Below are 26,101 nucleotides of genomic sequence, written 5' to 3'. Positions count from 1 at the left end.
GGTTTGGAAGTTCTGGGCTTAACCTGAAATCGAGGGCAAAAGGAAAATGTGTGTCTTGGTTACGAATAGGAGGTGACAATGAGAACACTTAGAACTATGTTGAGAACTATCTGCACCCCTGGCAGAGCCAAGCTTGGTTGCATGAATTTTCTCATTTAGTTCTCACAATACCCTAAGAGGAAGGGCGTTTCTTATCCTCATTTTATCAGTGAAGAAACTGAGGCATGGGGCAATTGAGCACCTTACCCAAGGTTACACAGCTGGAAAGTGGTGGACAGGGCTGGATCTTGCACCGGTTCTGTGTGACTGTGTTACGCCAGGACTTGTATTACACATTCTCCTCCCCACCCTCCCAAATCCCAGGTTCCTCAGACGCAGCTGGATGGAGGAGAGAATGAACCAAGAGCTGCTCTGGGAAAAGTAAACACCAGCCGAGGGTCAGGAGCCTAAGCCTGTGCCTAGACTCATGCCAGTTGTGTGTCCCCTTCAGGTTGTGGCTGCAAATGCAGAGTAACTATTCAGGTTCTCACTAGTACTAAGGTTTGTCTGTTTCTTAAGTGGGCCCAATAGACCCGAACAAATGATGATGATGAGAAGGAAGAAACAGTAACCACAGTCACCATAAAAGACAGCATTTGTTTTGTGCTTCCCACGTGCCAGGTGCCAGCAATGTGCTCTCCATGGGTTCTTTCATTTGATCATATACTTTGCTCTCTTCTCCCTGTTGAGAGCCAGCCACCTCCATGGCAGAGAGAATGAAATCAGATCATAGACGCTGCTGCCTCACATACACTTGCAAAGCCTTGGGCCGGCCCCGTGGCTTAGTGGTTAAGTGCACGCGCTCCGCTACTGGCGGCCCAAGTTTGGATCCCGGGCGTGCACCAACGCACGGCTTCTCCGGCCACGCTGAGGCCGTTTCCCACATACAGCAACTAGAAGGCTGTGCAACTATGACATACAACTATCTACTGGGAAAAAAAGGAGGAGGATTGGCAATAGATGTTAGCTCAGAGCCAGTCTTCCTCAGCAAAAAGAGGAGGATTAGCATGGATGTTAGCTCAGGGCTGATCTTCCTCACACACACACAAAAAAGCCTAAATATGTGCTCTGTATTTTAATCTCCTTCTTCCATGGCTCTGGGTGATTAATGACTTAATATTAAATCAGGAGGCATTTATTATCACTGTTAATTCATTAAGTGTATAGCTAGTGCTTAATTTACATGCTCACAGGGACTGCTTAGCATGGGCTTGGTAGTTCTTGAAATAATATTTTATGTAGCTGAATACTTTCACATACAGTATATATTTCACTCCTTGCACCGTTCTATGAGATAGCATTATTTCCACCTTACAGCTGGGGAAATTGAGGCTCAGAGAACTGCAAGGAGTGGCCCCAGGTTGCAGTGGCAGAGCTGTAACTCAACTCCTTGCTTTCCTGACTCCGAGGCCGGGGTGCTTTTTTCTGGCCCGTGTGACTCGCCTCGCTGTGCCTCGCAGCTGAAAGCTCTTGTGCTCTAGGGAACCGAGACCACCACCCTCAGTGACTGTGTGTTTTCCTGCCCGCACAGTCAGCCCCAGCAAGGAGATCAAGATCGTGTCTGCGGTGAGGAGGAGCAGCATGAGTAGCTGTGGCAGCAGTGGCTACTTCAGCAGCAGCCCCACCCTCAGCAGCAGCCCCCCTGTGCTCTGCAACCCCAAGTCCGGTGAGTGGCCAAAAGGCGCCCCATTTCTATGACTATGGGGGGGCTTGGGCAGATGTGCAGGCTGGGTCTGAGAAGCAGATTCTCAGGTGGAGGGAGTCTGGTGTGTGGGAATCTTTTTTAATTTTTTTTTTTCTGTGTTAATTTTTTTTTTTTTTTGTGAGGAAGATCAGCCCTGAGCTAACATCCGATGCCAATCCTCCTCTTTTTTTTTTTTTTTTTGCTGAGGAAGACTGGCTCTGGGCTAACATCTGTGCCCATCTTCCTCTACTTTATATAAGACCCCACCACAGCATGGTTTGACAAGCGGTGCGTCAGTGCACACCCGGGATCTGAACCTGCGAACCCTGGGCCACCGAAGTGGAGTGCACACACCTAACCGCTGCACCACTGGGCCGGCCCCGTGTGGGAATCTTATTACAGTGTGCTCTTGGGGTCACCATCTATTGAATGGAAGGGAAGGATGTAGGTTTGGGCAGAGGGAGAATTGGGCAGCAGCTGACCCCAATGGGAGCTCTGGAGTTGAGATGGCCCTTCAGAGTTGTCCCAACTTGCCAGGCCTTTGTACCCTTATGTTGACCAGTCATTACATGTTGGCTGCCGCTGGGGGGAGGGCATGACCTTGGGCAAGACGACTCTCTTCAAGAGAGAGAGTTCTAAAGACAGTTGAGGATATTAACAGTCCCAGCAGCTGGGGGGAGCCTCTCAGTCCTGAAGGAGGGTTTGAGCACCACAGCCCTGTTCTCTATAGGAGGGGAAATAGTACTTCCCCAGATTGCAACTGATGCAAAGATCTATCAGGTCTCAGCACCCAAGGAAGAAGCATGGACCCATGCAAACCCAACTGTCCCTGGAACTGACTCTTGGCGCCCTGTGGTTTCAAACTCTACTCATCAACCTCCATGGCCTTTACATTCCAGAAAAAATCTAGGCACAAAGATTGTTGATGAACTTGTACTTAGAAACAATCTATCCTTGACCTAATCAGTTCTTCAGCCCCACAGGCACCTGTAACCATTGATACTACCTTCTCACTGTCCGTTACTCACCTCATTCCTAGGATTAGATTGTATGGTCCATCATGATAGTCATTGCCTTGAAAATACCTTCAACTCCGTTTGTTTAATGTGCTGTCCACCCTCCATACAGTGTATCACATCACCTTCAGGGAAGAGACTTTGTTTCTTTTATTCTTGCTGTTTCCTCATTCCCAGAAGTTGGGGATACAAAGATGAGAGGTCATGACTCCTTCCCTCAGTGAACGAATCCTCTCTTTGGAGAAAAGAAACATTATGCAGTAGTGAGAATAGGGATAAAAAGGGTTATTCAAAGGACTTGAAGAGAGAACTCTGTCATTTAATGCTGTTATCTATGCAAATGGGTGTTTTTCTTAATCCAGCATTTTTTTTTTTTTTGCGTTGTCTGGAGGGTTAGCTCTAAGAGTAAAGTTATAAGCTTTAAGTGAATGAAGAAACTTGCTTCCACAGGGACTCTGTCTGGAAAATCATTGAGCTCCCATATACTACCGGGTTTTTCAATTAATGGAACATTGCTGCTAAGGGAGAATGAGAAAGGAGAAATATATTCTTAAAAGTAGGATGTTTGAAGCTCTGATAGAAATCTGACAGGTATCTTCAAGGTTAGAAATAAAAGAGTTCTTGGGCCAGCCCAATGGCTTAGCGGTTAAGTGCGCGTGCTCCGCTACGGGCGGCCTGGGTTCGGATCCTGGGCGCGCACCGACGCACCGCTTCTCCGGCCATGCTGAGGCGGCGTCCCACGTGCAGCAACTAGAAGGATGTGCAACTATGACATACAACTATCTACTAGGGCTTTGGCTTAAAAAAAAAAAAGGAGGAGGATTGGCAATAGATGTTAGCTCAGACCCGGTCTTCCTCAGCAAAAGGAGGAGGATTGGCACGAATGTTAGCTTAGGGCTGATCTTCCTCACAAAAAAAAAAAAGAAAAGAGATCAGTTTCAGAAAAGGGTCAATTGTGCTAAAGTCATTTTACATGTTTTTGATTGCGTATAATAGTAGAATATGAAGAAAGTGTTAATTACCTAAATTAACTACATATCCATCTTCCCTGGGGTGGGTTTGTGGTGTCTCCTCTTTCTCCTTATCCCTTGGCTCAAATGCAGGCAGAAAAGAAAGGCCACATTGCCTTTTTTGGGTCTCTAAGGACCAGAGCTGTCAGGACTTAATTGTGGTTCATAAGTCTTACCTCTTACCGTATTCTTTTTTTTTTTTTTTTTGTGAGGAAGATCAGCCCTGAGCTAACATCCATGCTAATCCTCCTCTTTTTGCTGAGGAAGACCGCCTCTGAGCTAACATATATTGCCAATCCTCCTCCTTTTTTCCCCCAAAGCCCCAGTAGATAGTTGTATGTCATAGTTGCACATCCTTCTAGTTGCTGTATGTGGGATGCGGCCTCAGCATGGCCGGAGAAGCAGTACGTCATTGTGTGCCCATGATCCGAACCCTGGCCGCCAGTAGCGGAGCACGTGCACTTAACTGCTAAGCCACGGTCCCAGCCCTCTCACTGTATTCTGACAAGCTTCTCCTTCACTTTTAAGAGGGTTCCCAAGATGGAGTGATCTCATCTGTGATTTTTTTCTCAAGCAGATAAGTAGGCCTTCACAGTGAGGCATTTAAAATTAATTATTATGTATACATCAGTATATATTTTTTTAGTGCTGTATATAAATGCCTCAAGCCAGACAAGAAAAGTGGTACAGATATTACCATAATTGGTGTCACTGTGATGAGTGAATAAGTTGCCAAGGATCTGAAAAGAGAAGGCTAAAGATAATTCCCTAGGCTTCAAGTTTTCTACATCTCTCAACATAAGAGAAAGCGTATTAAAATAAATGGTCAGCATTGCTGCCAAATATTACAGTACAGTGTGATTCAAAACCACAGTGAGGTATTGCCTCACACCTGTTAGAATGGCTGTTATCAAAAAGACAAGAAATAACAGGTGTCGGCGAGGATGTTTAGAGAAAGGAACCCTTGTGTGCTATTGGTGGGAATGTAAATTGGTGCAGCCACTATGGAAAACATTATGAACATCCCTCAAAAATTAAAAGTAGAACTTTCATAAGAACCAGCAATTCCAATTCTGGGTATTTATCTGAAGGAAATGAAAACATTAACTCAAAAAGTTACCTGCATCCGCATGTTCACTGCAGCATTCTTTACAATAGCCCAAGACATGGAAGGAACCTAAGAGGTGATCAAGGGATGAATGGATAGAGAAAATGTGATATATATATGTAGACAGTGGAGTATTATTCAGCCATGAAAAGAAGGAAATCTTGCCATTTGCAATAACATGGGTGGACCTTGAGGGCATATGCTAAGTGAAATAAGTCAGACAGAAAAAGACAAATACCGTATGATCTCACTTATGTGGAATCTAAAAAACAAACTCATATATACAGAGAACAGATTGGTCATTGCTAGAGGGAGGGGGTAGGGCATGGACAAAACGAGTGAAGGGGGTCAAAAGGTACAAACTTCCAGTTATAAAATAAATAAGTCCTGGGAATGTAATGTGCAGCATGGTGACTACAGTTGATGACACTGTATGGCATCTTTGAAAGCTGTTAAGAGAGTAGATCTTAAGAGTTCTTATCACAAGAAAATAAAATTTGTGACTATGTGTGATGATGGATGTTAACTAGACTTATTGAGGTGAACAGTATGCAATATATACATATATCAAAACATGCTGTACACCTGACACTAATATAGTGTTATATGTCAATTATATCTCAATAAAAAAAGAGAAGTTGTATTAAATACATGGTAAGTACTGTTGCCAAATATTACAGTACAGTGGGGTTCCTATATCCACATTCATAAACCCCAGAAAGGATTAAGGGGGGTGGGGAGGGAGTTGTCTGACAGGGAATTAAAAGGTCTCAGTCCTCAACCCTGGACACCTTCTCTCACCTCCTGACCATCTGCCAAGAGGTTCTTTTATGATATTCAGTCTATTCCCTCTTGTTTGGGAATATAAAATCATTTTCTCTTTTATGAGCTTTCTGAAAGCAAAAGTAATAATCCCAGCCACCTGTCATCTCAGCAAGAAGCAGTGCGTTGCCTTTAACTGAGAAGGCGCTTGTCAGTCAAGAAGGCCGCACGTATAACCCGTAGGCAGGACCCAGCTGCCTGGTGGATCATCCAGGACTCGCCCCACCCTGCCTTTTCATTTTGTGCTGCACGCTTGTTCCAGGACTGGCATGTGACCTCTGAATGCCACCCCCAAAAAAGGGAATTGGAGGCTGGCACTTTGCCAGGTTAGGCCTGTGGCCCCGGACTCTCTAGTTTCCTTGTGACACTCAAGTTCATGATGTTTATATAATTAGGTTAGGATAGTCCCTGTCCCCTGCCCCCTGACTGCTCTGGGTGGCTGTGTTAGTCTGTCTTCCAGTTCTTAGTGAGCACAGGATAGATGAGAAAGTTTGTTACTGGTGGGTTTTTAGGCAGTCGGCCAAGTCAGGAATTGGCTGTTGTCTTTGCCGTCTTGGTGGGCAACATCAGTAAGCTGATGAGGACAAGTGTCTTAGGAGGACAACACATCTCTACCTTCTGGAGCGTCTGAGCCTTTCCTTCTGTCCACAGAGACAGCACAGCATGGGAGGAACCATGTGGCACAGTGGCCGTGATTGTGGGCGCTGGCATAAACACCTGAGTTTGAATCTTAATTCTGCTACCCATTGGCTCTGAGATCTTGGACACAAGCTATTTAACTTTTCTGAGCTTCTGTTTTCTCACTAATAAAATAGGGACAATGCTGAACCTAACTCATTAGTTTTTGTGATACTAAATAAGATAATATATTTAAAGCACCTAGCACATGTTGGGTATGCAGAAAAGTTCACTAGTCTTGTTCCTCAGGGCAAAAGGCAATGTGTACATGCCATCCGGGGTATTAACAAGGAAATGAGTGAAGCCTTAGTCTATGGGATGTGTGCAGCATGTAGGGGAGGGGGTTGTGTTGGGTTAACTCTTTTTTTAATATATATATTTTTTGTGTGTGAGGAAGATCAGCCCTGAGCTAACATCCATGCCAATCCTCCTCTTTTTACTGAGGAAGACTGGCCCTGAGCTAACATCTATTGCCAATCCTCCTCATTTTTTTTCCCTTTTTCTCCCTAAAGCCCCAGTAGATAGTTGTATGTCACAGCTGCACATCCTTCTAGTTGCTGTATGTGGGATGCGGCCTCAGCATGGCCGGAGAAGCGGTGCGTTGGTGCGCGCCCGGGATCCGAACCCAGGCTGCCAGCAGCAGAGCGCGCGCGCACTTAACCGCTAAGCCACGGGGCCGGCCCCGGGTTAACTCTTGAAACATGACTATCAGACCGCTAGAGTCAAGTTTTCTCTTAACTTTGACATGTTGAATGCATATCAGGATTTAAAAGAATGAAATGGGAGAACTAGAAAATGTGGCCTTTTCCTGATGAAACAATTTCAACCCACCCCTGGCGCTCTTGCTTCTCTATACCCTGCTCCATTTCCTCTTCTTTCCATAGCTCCGTAAGTTAGGTTTAGAGTTGTTTATATTTGCTAACGTTTCTCTCTGTTTGGCTAGAGTATAAACTGTGAGGCAGGGATCTTTGCCACTTCTGTTCGCCACTTCACCGATGGTCACTTATGAGGCATTCAGCGAATATCTGCTGAATGAGTGAACGAAGGGCTCAGAAGGATAGGTACCTTGACACTGTGTCTGTCTTACAGTGTTGAAGAGACCTGTTACGTCTGAGGAGCTCCTGACGCCGGGGGCTCCGTATGCAAGGAAGACATTCACGGTAGGCTTATCGTTTGGGTGTTCTCCTGTACCGCTCGTTTTTCTGTGCTGTGTCAACATGTCAGTGTTTCACTGTGTAGCTTAGGGGTGGAACTGAAAACCTTCTCCTAATGTTCCTTTTGTTTTTAGCATAATTATACTGGTGGGCTTTCTTGACCCTTAGGCACTAAATGCATTAGGACTTGACATGATTTATTATTAATACAGTATTTTAAACTCCTTTTGATGGATCCTTAATCAAAAGATTTCCATTATATACTTATTCTAATATAATTACAGATTTTAGGGCAAATGGTAGTGCAAATAATGCCGATAATTCCTTCTGCGTTACAATCAATTCTAAAAATCATTTAAGACGTTAGGGGAGTCTTAAGATAGAGAAAGAAAACTATGGGATAAATTGTTCCACCATAAGAAATGGTGCTTTTGACATGTTAGCGTGCCTTGAGTTACATGAGCACCTGATTTGGGAGCACTGCGTATCTGTGAGCATCTCCAGACCACCTGCCCCTGTTTGGAGGCCTTCAGGCTTCCTTCCATTCCTTCCACTCCTTCCAGCCCCATTGGTTTTCTTCAAACAGAATCCAAGTGCTCTGCATGACAGCACCTCACCCACTCCCCATCCCCTTGCCCCTTTCTCTCAGTCTCCTCGCATTTACATCAACATCCTCTTTAAAACACTTCTCCTCTTTCCTTTAGTCCTCTAACTTTTGTCTTATTACCTCAGGGAAAAAAATCTTTCCACACTCCTTCATGCTGCAAACATTTGTCGAGGGCTGCTTCACATAGCCTGAACTATGTGAAGCCCTGAGAAGCTTCTCTGAGCCCTGAGAAGTTAAAATAGGATGATGGGCCCCATCATAATGAAGAAAAAGCACTGCTAATATGTCTGTATCGGGGGAAAAGGTAAACTGTACATTTGGAAGTGAAATTAGATGTAATAAGCTAATAACAGCAAACCCTAAAGTCAGTCAAGTGCCTCACAATCTTTTGAGAATGTCCACAAAAATTTCCACTTGCTTCCCTGCTTTTCCTCAGTCTCCAGCATTCAAGAGACAATTGACTGTATCTTAAAAGTATTTCTTTTGGTTTTAAATTTAAATGCTAGCATTGCTAGGAATTGGTTGTGAACGTGTTTCATCTGTATTTCAGCTGGGGTATGTGTCAAAGGCATGTCTGGGAGCTGCCCAGGGAATATAACTGCCAATTCTATAATGATTCTATAGGAAAAGGCACCCTCCAGTCTCAAACAACTTTTAACTAGTGTCTACTTGTAAATTGTGAACTTTATGTGCTTTTTCACTATCTTCTCTTGGTAGAGAAAATTGTGTTTCAAGAAAGCCAAGACTCTTCATATTTCCCACCGTTAGTAATTTAAATTGTTCCTTTAGACTTCAGTGACATAGCAAGATCATCAAGAAAGTATCATTTAGGGCTGGCCCCGTGGCTTAGCGGTTAAGTGTGTGCGCTCCGCTGCTGGCGGCCCGGGTTCGGATCCCAGGCACGCACCGACGCACCGCTTCTCCGGCCATGCTGAGGCCGCGTCCCACATACAGCAACTAGAAGGATGTGAAACTATGATGTACAGCTATCTACTGGGGCTTTGGGGGAAAATAAATAAATAAATAAATAAAATTAAAAAAAAAAAAGTATCATTTGGATCCAGGGGAAAAGAACAAACGTGGAATGGACATTGGATCTGGAGAGAAATTTCAACCATGTTTTTAAGATCTAAACATTCCATTTGAGTTGGATATTAAATTGTATAGCAGCTTAAGAAAGCGGCAACCCGCCAGTTATTTAATGAGTAGTGCCCTCACAGAAGAAGCTCCTTTCTGCCAAAAAGGTGTTTCTTGACCACATTTTCCGCATAAATCTCCCTGTGTTTATGGTAGAAGCAAAGCATTCCATTCTCCTGACAGGGTAGAGATGAAAAGGAGAAGAGATGTGTCATGGCACGCACTTAATCCTGGGCTGGTTTTCTCTGTCCTGGAAGGACAGGCAAGTTGCCAGGGACCGTCTGCTGATTGCTAATTGTGGTTTTCCTCTCTAGATTGTTGGCGACGCTGTGGGCTGGGGCTTTGTGGTGCGAGGAAGTAAGCCATGCCACATCCAGGCTGTGGACCCCAGTGGCCCTGCAGCCGCGGCAGGAATGAAGGTACCTCCAATAGTGCAGAGTCTGAATACCTCTAGCCTGTTTCATTGTTTGGTGCCATCTGTAAGTGTTTTGGTCCCATTTTTGTCCAGTTTCCTTTTCCCTTTCCGAGTGAGGTTGAAGTGAAGCCAAGAGTGTGTTATGTAGCAACTAGGAGTAAAAGTTTTCCTAGCCCTCTGACTGTGCCTCCGTGGTCTCCAAACCTCCCTTGGTTTTCTACATTTTTCCCCTTAACCAATCTGAGTTTGAAAAAAAAATAGTTTCTTTTCCTTAAATATTATATAATAACTCTACTACTTCTGTTTTATCTGAAGCCTATTCCTGTGGGGTTTATGCAGCCAGTAGAGCATGCTAGACCAGAAGAAACAGCAAACAGTGAGAAAAAGAAAACAGAAGTCTTAGAATTTGGAGAAGGAAATCTGGATTCACATTTTGGTTCTGCTAATTACTAGCTCTTTGACTTTGAACAAATCCTGTAACATCTTAGAGCCTGTTTCCTCCTCCTTGAAACAATAATCAGAATCATAATATTTATGATATCATATTTATGATAATCATAATATTAAATAATCGTAATATTTCCCTCTGCTGTTTTATGGATTAAATATGTGGAAACACTTGATAAGGTACAAAGAACTACACAAACATCAAAAAATTGAATGAATTGTGTAAGATTTTTGAAAATAATTTTTATATATTTTTGGTACTAAAGTCATGCACATACAGTGAAGAAAATTTGGAAAATACTGACAAGCAGAAAAATATATATATAGTTGCCTGTAATCTTTTCTAACTCAGAGATAACCACTGTTAACATTTTTAAGCAGCTTTTTGAAGTATAATTGACATACAATAAAGTGTAGCACTGTTACCATCGTGATTTATATTCTCCCAGTCTTCTTGTACATACGTATGTTTTTATTTATTTTGTTTTTATTTATACAGAAATGCGATACAAGAGAATGTTGAGAGTATTGATTTTCTGCACCCCTTTCTCTAGCACAGTTTTGTTCCATCGTGTGTAAAACATTTCACAGAGGACATTTGTCTCTTGATTATCTGGGACCGTGAGAGGATGCAGAAGGCTGGAAAGCTACAGATCATTCCCCCATTCATTTATTCAACACTTTCATCCTCTCCCGTCAATCCTTTTTCTAGAGCAGTAAACCAGTACAGCAATAGGCATGATTTGGATCTCCACTGCTCTAATTTCCAGCACTTACCCTCTGGCATTGGTTTTCCTACTGGAAAAGAAAGATGGGCAGCAGACACCAGCTCAAGGGAGCACAGAGCACAGATTATGGCCCGTCTGGGTAATCAGTGCTGGTGTGATTAGGGATTGATTCTGCCCCCTGATTTGAACATCTTGTTCATGCAGGGAGGCCCAGGCTCGCCAGGTCCTGTGCTCTGGGCAAGTTACAGAAGCCTTGTTGGCTAAGGCGGTATGTGTTAGAGGCCCTTCCTACCTCCTCAGTACTGCAGTGGGCGCAGCACCAGAGAAACACAGAGCAGGCAAGCCGGCCAGGAGCATAAAGGGCGAGCATTTGTATCTGTGCCGAGGCTAAATTTTTCGTTTTCTAATGGAACTCTTGGCTGTGGGAAGAGTTTTATATTTTATTTCCACAGTAAAGTACCTAGTATAAATTATTTTTGGCACAGTGCTTCAGTTCTGAGCGTGCACTCGCTCGCAAGCTTCTTTGACTTAAAGGGCATTGTCTTTGGGGAAACCAAAGGATTTACGTTGCAGCTAAAGACCTTGTTTTACTTGGCCAAGTATATTTAATTGATTTGAGTCCATCTTTATTGATTAACATGCATAACTGCTCTAGGACTTGTCAAATGATTGATTAATTAACTTCTTAATGTAAATACCCTGATGGATAGGTAACCTGATATATTTTTTTCAATTTCATATGGTTCATATTCTTAGTTTCTCTAGGGGTGTACAATGGTTTTCAGATGTTGTAGAGCAGTATAGAATTCATTAGAGCAGCATTTCCAAAAGTGCATTATACAGCTCTCTGGTCTAGCAAAATATCCAGTCCTGAGGTTCTGTGATCAAAGCAGTTTTAAATTGCTGCACACTTTATCCCCCTCTTGGAAATTCACAAAGCACATTAGCATATTAAAAATTCTGATACATCCAGCAGGGAAAAAAAACCTGTTTATGGGGCCGGCCTGGTGGTGCAGTGGTTAAGTTTGCATGCTCTGCTTCGGCAGCCCAGGGTTCATGGGTTCAGATCCCGGGTGCAGACCTAAACCCTGCCCATCAAGCTGTGCTGTGGCGGCATCCCGCATACAAGAAAATAGAGGAAGATCGGCATGGATGTTAGCTCGGTGACAATCTTCCTCACCAAAAAAAAAACCTGTTTACATTGTTTAACACAACATTTTATCATTTAATGGAAACACTCAAATGGAATCTTAAGAGTGAGATATAGCACTAAAACTGTTCTAAGAAGCTGCTTTTGGTCAAACTCTGTATTGGAATGAATATATGTGTATATATTTTTGAATTGTACTGTGGATTAAATGAAAATGCTGGGGAATACTATGCCCTTCCATAGAATTTACCTGTGTATATTCATTTAAATTACTTGGTCCATTATTTTCTTAACACACGGGATAAATTACTTCCTATTTTACCATATGTATTTGTTATAGAATAACTGCACTTACATAAAAAGCCATTTGTGTAATCCAGTCCTAGAGGCTTGTTTCCACTGACCTGTCACATTGCTGTCAGCCTTGTCCGGGAAAACTGCAGGGCAGTGTGTCTGGTTGCTCGGAGCTTTAGGGGGCAGGGAGTAGGGAACGACCCTACAGGAGCCCTGGGGGAAGGATCCACTGACCTGGGCAATAATTGACCTGCTTGGTCCGAGTAATAGAAATTGTCCAAAATTCTGGCCAGAAGCCTCCTTTTAGCACCTCTAACTAGCAAGAGCTAACCCAGGATGGTGTAAATTACCCGCTTTGCCTTCGGTGTCACTTTCTACATGGAACATCAAGCTCACCCCTCAGGTCACAATCCTGGTTTTCTCCTGCTTTCCAGTGTGGACAAAGCCTTGCATCTGGGCCTTTGTGATAATTCTATCCAGTGGGATTTTTAGACTTTTACTGTGGCTGCTTAATTTCACCACCTTACTTGCCAAAACAGAGATCATTTTGTAACTATGTTCCTCATGTGTACTATTTCTGTCTCTTTTATTTCACCTTTTTATGGAGATTGGAAAGTTTTAAGATGTGGGCCACCAGTAGGTGGACAGGACAGGACCCAGACCGAAGAGACTGAGTGCCATTTTCCCCCTGTCAACACTTCTAGACGTTTCCAGACCCAAAAGAGAGCTCTTTGTGTGGTCTAAATGGAACACTGAATCCATAATAAGGGGAGACCCTCATGCCCGTATTAAAATTTACTTCTCTAGAAAGTCTGGAAGAACTCAAGACAAAATGTGTCCTTAGGGAGAGTGATAAGGTCTACCCCAGTTCTCTTCTGGATTGGAGTAGAGAAACCTGTGACCATCTCTTCCTGGTGCCCAGAGCTCTTCATGCCCACGACCTCTACACAGCCAACTTCGGCTGACTGGGGTTGGATCAGGCAAGTAAGCTACAGGATGGGTTTGCCGAGATGCAGGCCAGGAAACATATAAAGGTCTAGAGCAGGGAGGGTTCTAACCTGACTTCACTTGTAAGTTAAATTGAGTTTTAGGTATTTGGGTCAAACATTAGACTTTTATACTATCTCAAGCTTGTTTGAAAATTTTGTTTTGACTCCAATCCATTTCTTCTCTTCTCCATGCAGTCATAGCATATTTATTCCCAGAGACCAAAAAGGGAACAAAAGTTACAGTGGAAGCCCCAGATTACAACTTTATTTGTAGTTTTGTCTGAATCAAGACCCATATAAAAAAGAGAACAATTAATTATACCCTTTCTAATAAGTTGCTATGTTATTTCATACTACTCTCCTCCCCTCCTGGGCCTAGAGAACAACTACAGTGTAATTAAAGTTCATCAAAAGATATCTGCACCCCTGTGTTGATTGCAGCGTTAATTACAATAGCCAAGACATAGAAACAACCTAAGTGTCCATTGATGGATGAATGGATAAAGACAATGTGGTATATATATATAGGGATATTATTCAGCCATAAAAAAGAATGAAATCTTGCCATCTGTGAGAAGACTGATGGACCTTGAGGGCATTATACTAAGTGACATAAGTCAGATAGAGAAAGATGAATACTGTATGATCTTACTTATACGTGGAATCTTTTTAAAAAAACCCAAAAACCAAGGTCATAGATGCAGAGAATAGATTGGTGGTTGCCAGAGGTGGTGGAGGGGAACAGATGAAGAAAGTCAAAAGGCACAAACTTCCAGTTATAAAATCTTGGGGATGTAATATACAGCATGGTGACTGTAGTTAATAATACTGTGTTGCATATTTAAAAGTTGCTAAGAGAGTAATCTTAAAAGTTCTCATCACAAGAAAAAAAATTCTGTAACTATGTATGGTGATGGATGTTAGCTAGCCTTATTGAGGTGATCATTTTGTAATATATACAAATATCAAATCATTATGTTGTACACCTGAAACTAATATCGTGTCTGTCAGTTATACCTCAATAAAAAAATTCTCACTCGATCCGGCATCTTTGAAATTAGAGTTATTCTTATTTTGAAGGTTCTTTTACTTAAAAAATGAAATCGGTAAACCTCTGGACCTTTCACTGGCGTCACAACTCTAGGATGGAGCATGAAATATGAGAATCATCAAAAGTTTAGCCAACCCATGCAATGCCTTTTCAGCTAAAAGAGGTTGTTTCCTACGTTTTCTGTTTGGCAACTTTTCACTCATCCGTTTGGAATTCCATACCAGTAGCTTCTGGTTCCTTTCAATGCAAAGGGGAAAGGGAGAAAGAAGAGAAGGAACTATCGTTTATTGCGTATCTTCTGCATGCCTGACCTCGCACCATATTAGGCCCTTTCTGTACATGAGTCCATTTAATATCAACATCTAAATACTAAAATCCTGGAGGAAGAAATGATTCCGGGAGGAATAATTCTATTTCTTACCTCTTTTCCTCTACTTTGAAAAGAAGTAAAGTTCCTTCCCCCAAATATTCTACAGGCTAGAGTCTAATGAATATCACTTAAACACGGATTCATGTCACAACCTTTAATGACGTCCTCTTTTTTTTCAATCACGTGAAATCTAAACCCATTTCTGGACCACATTATCTATCATAACTTTATTTTACGTGATCCTCTAGTGGCTATCCTCCACTCTAGTCAGGGCAGAATTTTTACATTTCGCAAATATATCATGATTGTGCCTATGTCTGCCCCTCAAGTGAATCCAATTGAGTGACTCTGGTACTTAAAATCCTCTAATGGCTTCTCATTACAATGAGAATAAGTTCCAGATGCCTTCTATGGCCTGCAGAGTCCATGATCTGGGCCCTGCTGATCATGTTATCTCCTACCCTATTTTGCTTACAGCTTCATCGGCCTTGCCTTTGTCCCTCCTAAATGCCAAGTTTGTTCTTGCCTGAGGCTGGATGACTGGTTTCATTGTTGTCATTCAAGTTGCAGATTAAATGTCAATGTTTTCAGAGAAGCTTTCCTTAAATACCCTGTGATATTCTCCCTGTCTTCCTCCAGTTACTCTTTTTTGTATTATCCTGTCTCCTTTTTTCAAGACACAATATTTATCAGAATCTGATAATATGTACTTATATGTTTATTATCTGTCTGTCTCCAGTAGCTCCATAAATGTGGGAACCTTGTCTGTCTTAACTACTCTATTCCCAGGACCTAGCACAATTCCTGGCATTTAGTAACCGCTGGAAGCAAATTTGTTGAACCATCTAATGATTCAGTTCTTCTGTAGAAAGGCTAAGGAAATTCACTCATTGAGTACATGCATCACATGCCCACACATTTCACAAGCATCATCTCTTTCATTGTTCTGACAACTCTTGAAGGTGAGTGAGTAGTGTTCTCCCTACTTTGCAAATGAGGAAACTGAGACCCAGCTAATCCCTTTCACAAACTCACCCAGCTTGTGAATGTCAGAGCTAGATTCAAACCTGGTCTCTCTGCTTCAGAGCCCTAATAATGCTTCCTATGGTGTTATTTCAAAAAACCCAAACTCATGAGGCAGAGCCCAATAGATGACATATTCTATTATTATTATTTTTTTTTTTTGGTGGGGAAGATTAGCCCTGAGCTATGAGCTAGCATCTTATGCCCATCCTTCTCTTTTTGCTGAGGAAGATTGGCCCTGGGCTCACATCCGTGCCCATCTTCCTCTACTTTATATGGGACACCGCCACAGCATGGCCTAACAAGCGGTGCATCGGAACCTGCGAACCCCAGGGCCACCAAAGCAGAGCACGCGAATTTAACTGCTACACCACCTGGCCGGCCCTAATTCCATTAAATCTTAATGGCATATTAGGTTTTAGTGGAATTTTAGATTTTAATTCCATATATTCCATTAAAACCTAAATCCCTTGTAAACTGCTGGTGGGTGCATGACCTTTCTTGTCTTTTGCGGGGAGAATTTGTGTTCTATTGAAAACAAATTGTTAGAGCAGTCACATGTTCACCTGTGTTGGATTGAAGATGATCAAATAATAATTTTTATTCTTGGCACCAGCCCCTCACTTAGGTCAGGACTAGAGCTTGCCGGGTCGTCCAAGTGAAAGGTGCAAAATATTCACTTATGTTAATTTAATCAAACACTTGTCAGAGCAAACCATTCAGCTTTCAGACTGCGAAGGAATCTGAGCCATACTTAAAAATAAGGAACAAAAGATATCCTTGCTCTTTTCTGGAAAGTTTATTTTTTCTGGTGGGAATAATTAAATCCTGTGAGAAACAGTGTTCAAGTTTTCATGCAACCCAGTGCCAACTCGCAGAGGGAATTCAAGACTCCTGGCTTCTTTTCTTGTTTCCTGCTGTGGTGAATTGATGGATGTGGACTTACTGGACCTCTTTTCTCTATTTGTTTGTTTCTTTGCGTGTTTATATAGAAACAGAACTATCTGAGTCACAGTAAGGAATTAGTGGTCATTGTATTCTTTTTTCTCCTGTTCAAAAATTCCTATTTTTCATTTAGAGGAAAAATGTCAAAATCCTGCTTTTTTGGTCTTTCCTCCCCATGGCAACAAACCTATATATTTCCTCCTGAACCAAAAGAGGCCAGGTTGGGCAAACCACCTGAAGTTCCTAATTAATTTAGCCAAGACAATTTGGGCACCGAAGTAGGAAATTGTGGGATTATCGTCAACACAGCTAAAAAACAAATGCATTCTGTGATGTTTGAAAAGTAATTCCTTTCCAGTTGAGTTCAGGAAATTCATATGTGGAGATAAAAGGTGTTGTCTTATGCGCTGTGCTATGTCTCACTCTAGCAGAGTTGTTGTTTCTCAGTCAACAGAAGGTGGTGGGGTCAGTGTTCCTTTGCTGGCCATTGGGCATGACTGGGAGGGGAGAGATGACCACTCTGTCTTTGGGGGACCCTGTCAGCATGAGAGGTTACTTCTCAGGGCTTCAGCTCAGATCCCTTTTCTGCTCTGTGTGCTTCCTTAGTGGGGAGTCATCCTTCATGTCAGGCCCTAACAGCCCTTGAGAAGACGGGGGAAACTCTGCACAGTTCTTTGTTCAATCAATACTTACTGACCACCTACCCTGTGCCAGACATTATGTTAGGGCTTCATGGGATTTACAGTCTAGAGAGGGAGAGAGACGTTAATCAAATAATTCTACTCTTGAATATATAATTATAAACTGAGATGAGAGCTAGAAATGCTTCTAATTTTTGTAGGACAATGGGAGGGATGATGGGGAACACTTTGCAGAGGACAGAATGCTTGAGCTGAGATCTAAAGAATGAATAGAAATGAGCTAAGCCTAAGTGAATCTGTGTACTTTGTGTGTATACATGTGTGGATTATGTGCACATGTGTGAACATGTGCATGCACGTGTGTTCATGTATGTAGGTGCACGCACACACACACAGAGGACTTAGCTATATAGAAGGAATCCAGAAGGGAACATTGTGTCTTGGAAGAAAAGAATGAAAGCCATGACCAGATGGCAGTGTGATGAGAATTTTGGAAGGAGGATTAGCAATGAGTTAGGGCAGTGTTTCTCAGCTTATTTTTTAATTATCACTCCCTTTAGGATCCTCCTTAAGACATTTTTCTTTGCCTAATTATTCCTCCCTGTGAAATTTATATACCACAGAGATATACCTGTTTATGTACTGTATGTGTATATATGCTTTGTACAAAAACAGTAAGATTTTTTCACACTCCAAGAGGCATTTTTTTCCCGTTTAGGGGTTAGGTCACCCCCAATGAGAATGCTTGAGTCAGGGAGGAAAGCTCAAGAGCTTTATAAAATTGTGTTGTAAATTGAGTCATAATTTTCATATGACAAAATACACAGCTTTTAAGTATATAGTTTGATACATTTTGTCAAATGTATACTCCTACGTAGCTACCAGTCAGAGCATAGAACATTTCTAGTGCTCCAGAAAGTTCCCTCATGCCTCTTTCCAGTCAATCCCCTCCCACCAGAGGCAACCACAGTTATGATTTCTGTCACCAGAAATTAGTTTAGGTTTTTAGAGTCGGACAGAATCCTGGCTCCCCTCCTTATGCCTCATGATGTTTGGCAAATTATTTAGATTCTCTGGGCCTTTTTCCTCATCTGGTAAATGAAGACATATGTGTGTCTTCCTCACAGGGTTGGCGAGGGAGGCATGTCGTCCCTCCTTCCTTCCCCACAGTATGAATACATGGGGCACATCTCTAAGAGGCATCCGGTGATATCTAGCCTGTAGAATGAGTCTGAGGATTTCTTCAGTCCAGCAAGTTCTTCTCCAGTTCCCTGAACTCCAACTTTCCAGACCAAGTTGCCCTCTGCCTTGAGACCCAAGAATTCTGCCCACTCCTCCCATTTCTCCATGTTTCTGCTCCTAAACTCGACTAGAAAGCCCCTGCCACACTCTGCTGAAAACTGAGACACAAGGTCGTTTCTGACTGATTTCATCCGGTAACCCTATTACTAACACCCCCTGTTTCTCCACCTTTGGAAATCTTCCAGAAGTATCTCTGACTTCTCCTGGCTAATAGTTTTCCTTCCTTTCATATGACCCATCACATTCCCTTTATCTTGTGGCCTATACCGTGTCCACTGAGGGCTTGAGTTTCTAGTCTGTGCCTGGCACTGGATCATAGGACGAAGAGCCCAGGCTTAGGTGTCAGACACTAGAGGTTTGAGTCCTAGCTTCACCACTTCTGTAGGACCCAGGATGACTACTTAAACTCGAATCTAAGCCTCAAATTCTTCACCTTTAAAATGGCACTTATAATAGTCACACTGAAATGAAATACGTGTCCTAGCAACCTAGGACTAGTAGCTGGTTCATAATAAACACCCAATAATGTTTGTAGGGTCGTTTATTATGTTGCTTGTTATAATCATTGTGTTATTCTGAGTCTTCTGCCTGATTCTTGCTTAAATAAGTTTGTATTTACAAACGCAAAACACAGAGGAACAAAACAGTAGCTGCGATGGGATATTGTAGGGAGCAGGGTCTATGTAATCATGTGTTTCTGCCATATTGCAGCATGCTATTGCAATTCCATCACTTTCTTTGGAATTCTAAACCTCCATTTCTCATCTTGAAATGGCAGTGATAGTTGCTTCATTGCATAACTGTGAGGATAAATAAGAAAATGTGTATGAAATCTCAAGCCCATGCCCATCATGTGGAATATATTCAGTAAGCATCATCTAACATATTTCATCAAATATAAGATGCATTGATTGTAAGATGTGACCCAGTTTCAGAGTTGCTGAAATATGCATCTTAGAATCAGCAATTACTGGTATCACAAGTCCTATCCCCACTGACTGCTACACTCCTATCCATGGGCTTGTTTTGCTTACTACTAAGCTTGTTTAACATGGAGTTGAAACGAAACAAAAATTCACAACTGTAGAAACAGTCCTCTTTTACAAAGCAGAGACATGGCAAGTTTCAGAAACGTCTTAGTATAATCTGGAACTGCTCCTAAATTGATCTGCTATGGGCTCTGTTACTGATTTTCTTTGTGCTGGATCCCTGGAGACAGGACGAAGGGCAAGTACTGAGAAATGGACAGCCTTGGGACCCTCAGGCCTCTGTAGATAGGTAGTAACTCTATTTGTCTGGGTCACACCCTCATAGCTAGTGTGAGGCCAAATCCTGTCAACCCTCTGAAGGAGTCCTCAAAACCAGATAACCCTAAGACTGCCTCCAGTGTGAAGTCAGAAACACCCCTAGACTGACCTATAGCTGTCCAAGGCTGGACATGTCTTTCCAAGGCCATATCCCTGGATTTATCCATAATCAATCCAAGTATCTTGGGAATCAAAGATAAACATCATAGTGTCTTGACTTTATTCACTGGTGTGTGCCTTACAGAAGATTCTACAGTTTGGGGCTGTATATTAGTTACAATCAGGTTCCTATATGAGTGACATAAAATCTTTCAAAAATAGTGGTTAAGGCTAGTGTTTCTTTGTCATGTGAAAGCTGGAAGTCAGTCCAGGGCTGAGAGGTGTCTCAGTGGTCTCTGGTCTCCTATTTTTATTTTCACTTTGTTCAGCTTCCATTCCCAGGGTCACTTCATGGTCTAGGGTGGCTGCTGGAACTCTAGCCCTTAGGTTTGCAGCCACCCATGAAGGAAGAAGGGAAGCAGAAAGGCACTATTCCTCCTTTAAAGACAGTTCTTGGAAGTTGCACATGCTGCTTCTGTTTCTGTCTCATGGACCAGAACATAACAACACATGGCCACACTTAAATGCAAGGGAATCTGGGACATGTCAAGTTTATTCTGAGTGACTGTTATGGATTGAATTGTGTCCCCCCAAAAAGATATATTGAAGTCCTAATCCCCAGTACCTGAGAATGTGACCTTGTTTGGAAATAGGGTCTTGACAGAGGTAATCAACTTAAGACAAGATCATTAGGTTAAGCCCTAATCCATTATGACTGGTGTCCTTATAAAAAGGGGAAATTTGGAAATAGGGACAGGCATGAACAGAAGAAAGACAATGTGAAGACACATATAGAGAAGACGATCATGTGACTGGAATGATGCATCTACAAGCTGAGGAACTCCAAGGATTGCTAGCAAATACCAGAAGCTAGAAGATGCAAGGAAAGATTCTCCTCTTGAGCCATCAGAGAGAGCATGGCCCTGCTAACACTTTAATTTTGTACTTCTAGCCTCCAGAACTGCAAGACAATAAATTTCTGTTGTTTTAAGCCACCCAGTTTTTGATATTTGTTATGGTAGCCCTAGGGAACCAATACAGTGGCCATATGTCCAGAAAAAAATGGAGGTTCTATTAATAAAGAAGAGACAATGGATACCAGGGGACAATGGATAGTTTCCATCATTGACCAGAAAAAGCTGTACAAACATCATTCAACAAATATTTATTGAGTGCCTACTGCATATGGTGCCCTATGGCAGACACTGGGGATCCAGTGGTGAGCAAAGCCAGTGAGGTCCCTGCCCTCAGGGAGCTTCAGGTCTAGTGATGAGGCAAATATTAAATATTCACACAAATATTTATTTATTTATTTATTTATTTATTTATTTATTTATTTATTTGTGAGGAAGAGCGGCCCTGAGCTAACATCTGCCAATCCTCCTCTTTTTTTTACTGAGGAAGACTGGCCCTGGGCTAACATCCATGCCCATCTTCCTCCACTTTATATGGGACGCCGCCACAGCATGGCTTGCCAAGCGGTGCGTCAGTGCGCGCTCAGGATCCAAACCGGCGAACCCCAGGCCGCCAAAGTGGAGCGTGCACACTTAACCACTTGTGCCCCCGGGCCGGCCCCCACACAAATATTTAGTTACAAATTGTGATATGTGTGTTTAGTAGGAACATTACTGGATGCAAGACTTGGGGTCTCAGATACAAATTTGTAGGTTTGCACATTTCATTTTCAGAATTCCATGAAGACTATAAAGTCATGTGTTGAGTCTGTCATTTTGCCATTAGCTTCAGAGTCTCTTAATTCCACCCACCATTTTTTATGCCAGATGTAATCAAATATTGTTGGTATTACAGTTACAGCTTATGGTTCTCAGAGAGAGAGAAAGTGAAATGATGGAGAGCAAAATGGGAAGACATTCGTTTGGCAGGGGATCAGGTCACTGGAACAGGAGTTATGGATGTTGAGTTGATTGAGTGCTTTGTTTTGCACATTCCTGTTCCTCCTCCAGTCTCTTCCATCTCAGTAAATATTACCATCCACCCAGTTGCTCAGGCCAGGAACCTAGAAGTCATGCTCGCTTTTCTCTTTTCTCTCCCACTCAAGATACTTCCAAAATGTATCTCGAATACATCTGTTTTTCTTTATTTCCCCAAATCCATCAGGACTGTCATCTCTCCACCACGACTACGGTGGCTCTAACTGGTCTCCTCACGTTTACTCTTGCAGACTTGTAATCCATTCCCCACCTAGTAACCAAAGGAAATCAGGTTCTGCCACTCTCCTGCTTGAGACCCCTTGTTGATTTCACATTGCATTTATGATGAAATCTAAAAGCCTTACCATGACCTCCACAGTCCTACATGATCTGACCTCTGCCTGTGTTTCAAATCTTATCTTCTTGCCACTCTCCTCTTTGCTTACCTCCATTATCACCTTTTAGTTCCTCAAACCTGTGATTGCTTTCTTTCCATAGGACTTTTGCACTTGCTGTTTCTTCCTCCTGGAATTCTCTTCTCATGGCTTTTCACAGGATCTCTCGTCTTTTACACTTCACCTTACACGTCTCCTCCTTTTTAGTTAAAATAGAAAGTCTTCATAGCATTTCTGCCCACATCTCATTGGCTGGAATTGTGTTCCATGGTCACTTCAAAGCAGGCTGGGAATTTGAGTATTTTGTTTTCCAACTTTTATAGGGCAAGAGAAAGAGAGGCTGGGATGAGGGAAAGTGAATCAAAACTACAGTATCTTCCAGAGCCCCTCGTTTCTCTCCTTCATCCCTCCTTGTTTATTTTCTTCACAGATACATATTTATTTCCTTTTAACATGTCTTGGATTTATGCTTTATGAGTGCAGGGGTAATAGCCAATGCTTTTTTTACTTTATGCTCAATAAATATTGAGTCAATAAATTAGTTTCTCTAGCTAGGGACAGTGGATCTTCTAGTCTAGGCACTATCTCTGCTTTATTTGAGTAAATGGACTTGTTAGAGTAGCAGGTAGCCAGTGCAATCTTATTCTAGCACCTACCACACCACATGACAATAGGTGCTCAAAAAAAATCTTAAAAATCTCAATTAATTGATTCCATTTATTCAAGTCTTACTATTTCTAAGATATGAAATAAGTTCTTGGAAGTTGGTCCTCAAAGCCCCATCATTATATTCTGAGACAAATGGACAAATCTAAAATGTACTGCAGACCAGCAGCAACAAGACAATTCATATGACAATCCCTAGCATCTTTCCTGTTACAAAGTTGGTACTCGTTTTTGTTTTTTAAAAGAATTTGAGCATTTCAGTACATGTCCAGGCAATATATTATTTCAGTCAGATAAACAGGCAGGCAGCACTAAACATATTCACATAAAAAGGTAATTTTTCCATTTAATGTTTTTCAGCACGTTTCTTACCCTTTCAGTTGATTTAACAGAGAACTGGTAAAAACAGTTCAAAGATAAATTAAAGCAAAATTTGGTGATATTATGTGCTAGGCATCATGCTAGGTGCCTTATCTCTGTTTTATCATTTATAATGACAATCCTGGGGCATAGGTATTGTCTCCAGTTTTACAGATGGAAAAAATGAGATTCAAAAGGGTTAAGAATGTTGCCTGAGGTTAAGACTTGTATGTGAATTCGGATATGCGTATCTAGATCCTGTGCTTTGGAGCTATTATTGTATATGTGTGGAGCTGATTATATCAATGGAAGATATAGGCCAAAAATACTCTTAATATCACAGCGGTTTAAATGATCTTGGGGAGAGAAGTATAACATTGCATTTGGGGCCACTCTGCATTGGTTCTCGTTGTATAGCTACATCCTCCAAGAACATAATGCTGATAGATGGTATTCTGGCCAGGTAAGAAATTCAAATCAGTAAAATATTTAAGAGTGAAAGGACTGAGCTTTGGAAACTAGAAAGAATATGTCCTTGTCTCTGAACTTTCAGTATCCCAAAGATTTGAGCATCCTACATCTGTTGATCTTTAGGGTGTAATATGATCCTCAAAATTTGAACTGGGCTCCTGAATGAATATCTTCTGTTGGCAGGAAGCCCAAAAACATGAACTCTAGTGTCTCATGATACCAAGTATAGATCCTGATGATGTGATTATAGATAGCCTTAAGCAAAGTCTGTACTGAGCATCATCAGACACCTTGTTCCACTCAGGGCTTTAGTGTCTGGTTTTTCTTTATTCTGTGTTTTGTCTGACACTGGTTCAAGTTCTTATTCTGGCTGAGTCCCATCTTTAGACTTGTCTCCCTTTGCCATAAGACTTCATTGTCTCCTCCATCTGTCCTTCAGCCTGCAGGCACAAACATATGCCTTCTACCAGTGCTACTGTGGAATCAGAATGCAGAATCTACCGAAGACTTCCACATTGGCAGGGACCCAAGGATGCTGTGGTCCCCACAGGACCTCTCTGGGCCAGTGTGGATCTTGCCGATCTTTTGACAGCACCTTCAAACCAGTTTGACTTCTGGGAGGTGAAGGAAGCCATTGACAATGTTTAATGTCATTGGCTAGCTTTTATTCTTGGCTCTTATCCAAGATTTTGCATTGAGTAGATTTATAAATGAAATGTGTTTGAAATTTACCCATATATGTGTCTGTTGAATTTCCAACACCAATGGTAGTGTTACTTCCACTACCAATAATCAGAAACTTATAGCTGGAAAGATTCCACTGGTTCTTAACTTTTATTTGGGGTCATGTGCCTCTTTGAGAATCCAATGACAGCTATGGACCCTCTTCCCAGGAAAAAAGATAGGGATGTGTGTGTGTGTGTGTGTGTCACATTTGCACACAGTTTAATGCTGTTCATAAATCATCTAAAACTTATCCAGGGACCCTAGGATAAAAATCTCCCAGTTTAACCGCATTTTATAGGTAAGGAAAGTAAAGCCCACAGACGTGAAATGAGTTATTCAGGGTTAAGTGAGATATAGAACTAGGATCTGAGCACTCTGGACCATGCTGTTAAATGATCTGTCTGTAATAGATCAACTACTTTAATGCTTGGCCCATGGGGCACCCAATTTATATTATTTCCATCCCTCATCTACCCCACCCCTACTAGCATAGTCATTTCAGTAATTAATATGATATGGGCTGTTTTGAGTTTATGTTATGTTCAACTGTTTTTAATAATAATAATGCCTTGCTTTTGTAAAACACATGTCAGAAAATTTTACATTTCTTGTTGTATTCTCACAACTTCCTGAAATAGAGCTGAGTAAGTACTATTAACTCCATTTTGCCCGTAAGAAAATCGGGACCCAAGTAAGTTGTTCAGGGCCAAATGAAGAGTGAATTCCAGCTCTTCTCATGCCTTGAATTCCATTTTGGGGGTACTGGGCTTGCATATAATCCTCTCGTTTAAAACAAGCCTAAGCAAGAACACAAAGATCCCAAAACAAACAAATAAAACAAAACCAGAAAGATCCTTGAGTGAATGCCCAGACCAGTGTTTCTAAACCTTCACTGTACCCCAGAATCACCTGGGAAACTCCTAAAAAATACTCAAAGATATGGATTCAGTTGGTCTGGGCTGAGGCACTTTAGTTTTTTTTAAGATGATGCTTTTTTTGTGTGTGTATGTGAGAAAGATCAGCCCTGAGCTAACATCCAATGCCAATCCTCCTCTTTTTGCTGGGGAAGATTGGCCCTGGCCTAACATCCGTGCCCATCTTCCTCTATTTTGCATGGGATGCTGCCACAGCATGGCTTGACAAGCGGTGCGTCGGTGTGTGCCCGGGATCCGAACCTGCGAACCCTGGGCCGCCACAGCGGAGTGCGCGCACTTAACCGCCACACTACTGAGCTGGCCCCTTCCCGGTGATTTTAATGTACAGCAGCCAAGAGCGAGAACTGCCATCCCAGACCTCTTAAAAAATGGACACAGTGCTGCATAATCTCTTCTTGTTGTTGGATGAGAGGCTACGCTGATTTTCATGCCTCGAATTCAGGTGGAAGGCAGTGTTCCACGGTTTGTTTTTGAAATACATTGCCAAAGCATTTGGATGGCGTACTTTTGGCATTGAGGTATTTCCTTGCAGTATATCAGTTACAAGCACACGTGGAAATATATTAGCTCCACTTGATGTCAAAGCTTGCAGGGAGGAGAA

General features: G+C 42.1%; 1 protein-coding gene across 2 annotated transcripts in view; it reads left to right on the top strand.

The window, feature by feature from the left end:
- Nucleotides 1–26,101, top strand: part of DEPTOR (DEP domain containing MTOR interacting protein) — a 151,881-nt gene that overhangs the window by 101,827 nt on the left and 23,953 nt on the right. Inside the window, exons 6-9 of one of the 2 annotated variants that reach the window (XM_087447503.1) lie at nucleotides 1,571–1,705; nucleotides 7,447–7,517; nucleotides 9,570–9,674; nucleotides 9,986–10,312. In XM_087447503.1, the coding sequence (XP_087303629.1) occupies nucleotides 1,571–1,705; nucleotides 7,447–7,517; nucleotides 9,570–9,674; nucleotides 9,986–10,123 (449 nt within the window). In that variant the 3' untranslated portion in view covers nucleotides 10,124–10,312. Of the gene's footprint in view, nucleotides 1–1,570; nucleotides 1,706–7,446; nucleotides 7,518–9,569; nucleotides 9,675–9,985; nucleotides 10,313–26,101 lie in introns of those variants that run through there. The other variant, XM_004431110.3, reaches the window with a different exon arrangement.

The sequence above is a fragment of the Ceratotherium simum genome, chromosome 23 (assembly GCF_057802395.1).
Source record: "Ceratotherium simum simum isolate JZ-2026a chromosome 23, ASM5780239v1, whole genome shotgun sequence".
NCBI lineage: Eukaryota > Metazoa > Chordata > Mammalia > Perissodactyla > Rhinocerotidae > Ceratotherium > Ceratotherium simum.
This window is presented reverse-complemented; position numbering and strand designations above follow the sequence as displayed.